The sequence below is a fragment of the Stegastes partitus genome, unplaced genomic scaffold (genome assembly GCF_000690725.1).
Source record: "Stegastes partitus isolate 25-593 unplaced genomic scaffold, Stegastes_partitus-1.0.2 Scaffold1159, whole genome shotgun sequence".
Taxonomy (NCBI): Eukaryota; Metazoa; Chordata; class Actinopteri; family Pomacentridae; genus Stegastes; species Stegastes partitus.
The window spans coordinates 130,254-133,094 of record NW_007578890.1 but is presented as its reverse complement, the minus strand read 5'-3'; the positions used below and the strand labels follow the sequence as shown (position 1 = coordinate 133,094).

General features: G+C 39.7%; 1 protein-coding gene across 1 annotated transcript in view; it reads left to right on the top strand.

Moving 5' to 3' along the window:
• Positions 1 to 2,841, top strand: part of grm2a (glutamate receptor, metabotropic 2a) — a 24,785-nt gene that overhangs the window by 17,292 nt on the left and 4,652 nt on the right. The window contains exon 3 of the mRNA XM_008296876.1: positions 1,323 to 2,386. Within this exon, the coding sequence (XP_008295098.1) occupies positions 1,323 to 2,386 (1,064 nt within the window). The remainder of the gene's footprint in view (positions 1 to 1,322; positions 2,387 to 2,841) is intronic.

The window sequence follows — 2,841 nt, the reverse complement described above, 5'->3', positions numbered from 1 at the left end:
TACCATCATTTTTGTCCAGGCCTGTTTCATGAGTGCATTTTTTAAAAATAATTCTGTTAAACCACGGTTCAAAAGCAATGTCTGATTTTCATAGCTTAATTTTTATAGAATTTTTTATTTATTATTACTTTTGTCAGATATTTCTGTGAACATTGTGGGTTTTTCTTTCATTAACCGACGGGTACCAACAATTTTGTCCATGTGTGTATCATTAGATATGACAGCTTGGATTTAAATAAAAATGCAACTAAAAGTCTAATTTTATAATGTATAAAATAATGGCCATTAAATATACTATCACATTGCCCAAATACATTTCTACAAGCACAACAGCTCAACTATAAGTATTACTAGAGGGGAAATTATCAGTTAATTGTAATTGTATTATTTAATTGTATTTTTAGTCAAAAATGCCAAAAATTACTTAATTTCAGCTTCTTTTATTTGTATTATCTATGTATCAAAGTGTGTTTTGGCTGGATTGAAATGTTCCCTTGGACTCTGGGGACTCTTTTATTTTTTTATTTAATTTTATTTTTTTAAGCATTTAACAGACATTGTTTATTTTAGCAACCAAAAAAATAATCTTTATAATAACCTGTACTGAAAATAATAATAATAATCTAATTATTAGCAGCCCTTAGTACACGTTATGCTTTCCTGACCAGATATGATATGGTCACCATCCTCTAGAGTGCTAAAATGGTGGCTTATTTCAGCTATGATACCATGAGGAAATTGAACATTATTTTCTATAATGTGCCATCAGTCTGGAAATCCCATTCTATTGTTCAATCTAGGAACTTTCAATCCAAGTAAACAGACTCAAACTGTGGCTTCCATCATGTAAATTGACAGTTTGCACCTGTGTCCTGTCACAGTCGCTGTTCAGTCTATACTGCCAAACAAAGAAAATAGAAATGATAAAAGGTAAATTCAATACGACACTCTTCCTTTCGAATGCGCATGTACAGTTGAAGTTTTTTTTTTTTTTTTACTGTCTGACATTAAATCAGACAAAACTTTTCTTGTTTTAGGTCAGTTAGGATTGCCAGAATTATTTCTATTTGCTAAATGCCAGAACTTTTTTTTTTTTAGAAAATTATGGAGGAATTAGTTATGTCTTTTTATACAGTGTATGTAAACTTATGGTTTAAACTGTAGTCACAGTCTTGTTGCTCCAAAATAGTCCAACAAATTCAAAACAAAATCCAAACAAAATCACACGTGTCAGTTTCTATACATTAGTTGCATTTGTTGTATGATGTCACCCTTACCCCTTGCATTTCATAACGCTATCTTTTTTTCCTTTTCACTTTCAGCACCCTTTCGTCCCCCAGACACAGAGAATGTAGTCCGCTTTGATGCCTTCGGAGACAGCCTTGGCCGTTACAACATTTTTCACTACCACAAAGAGGGTGGACGCTACGTCTACCGTAAAGTCGGCTACTGGGCTCAGAGTCTGACCCTAAACACCAGCCTGATTCCTTGGCCTGCCCAGGTTGTGCCCACCTCCCAGTGTAGTGACCCCTGCAGAAAGAACGAGGTAAAGAGTATGCAGCCAGGAGATGTGTGCTGCTGGATCTGCATCCCCTGTCAGCCCTACCAGTACCTGCACGATGAGTTCACCTGTGCTGACTGCAACTTTGGACAGTGGCCTCTGGCCAATCTGACAGGCTGTTACGACCTGCCAGAGGAGTACATTCGCTGGGAAGATGCCTGGGCTATTGGGCCTGTCACCATTTCTTGTATTGGGATGATGTGTACACTCTTCGTTATTGGCCTCTTCCTTAAGCACAATGAGACTCCTGTGGTGAAGGCCAGTGGACGTGAGCTCTCCTACATTCTTCTGCTGGGAGTGCTGATGTGTTACAGCATGACATTCATCTACATCGCTAAACCTTCCACAGCAGTGTGTACGCTGCGCCGACTAGGTTTAGGAACCTCTTTTGCCGTGTGCTACTCAGCCCTTTTAACCAAGACCAATCGCATCGCTCGGATCTTCAGTGGAGTGAAAGACGGCGCCCAGAGGCCTCGATTTATCAGCCCGGCCTCCCAGGTTGCCATCTGTGGTGCTCTGATCTCCTGCCAGCTGGTAGTGGTGGTGGTCTGGCTGCTGGTGGAGGCCCCGGGGGTGAGAAAGGAAGTGAGCCCTGAGAGGAGAGACGTGGTCACCCTCAAGTGTAACAGCAAGGACTCCAGCATGCTCATGTCTCTCACTTATAACTGCATCCTCATTATCCTCTGCACGGTTTACGCCTTCAAGACCCGCAAATGTCCTGAGAACTTCAATGAGGCCAAGTTCATCGGGTTCACCATGTACACCACCTGCATCATCTGGCTGGCTTTCCAGCCCATTTTCTACGTTACTGCCAGTGACTACAGGGTGAGTTAAATAAGGTTATACCTGCTCCATAAACATGCACATGCAGTCTCTTACATGGAAATTAACATAGCACATGTTTCTGCTATCAATGAATTGTTACGATTTACTTCTGCTGTGGTAATCATTTGTTATTATTAATTTTTTGTTCAGATGGCTTTAGGTTAGTGTAATGTGAGCAGAATGTCATCCTATCAAAAAATGGCCTTTTCTGGGTTTGAATTTGGATTGTCTATGCATGAAATCACAAACTAATATCAAGTGTTATTGATTCAGCAGTCAGCCATGTCTGCATTTCCTGTGGCTCACAGGAATGTGTATTCTTTGTAACTGTTTTGCTTTAGACTGCTATCACTTTACGCATTCAAATTTGTAAAGTGAAAGTAACTTATAAAATATGAATGTCTGAGTCATGGAGAACTATAACAGGCTGGCAAATATCAACTCACATCAAAACC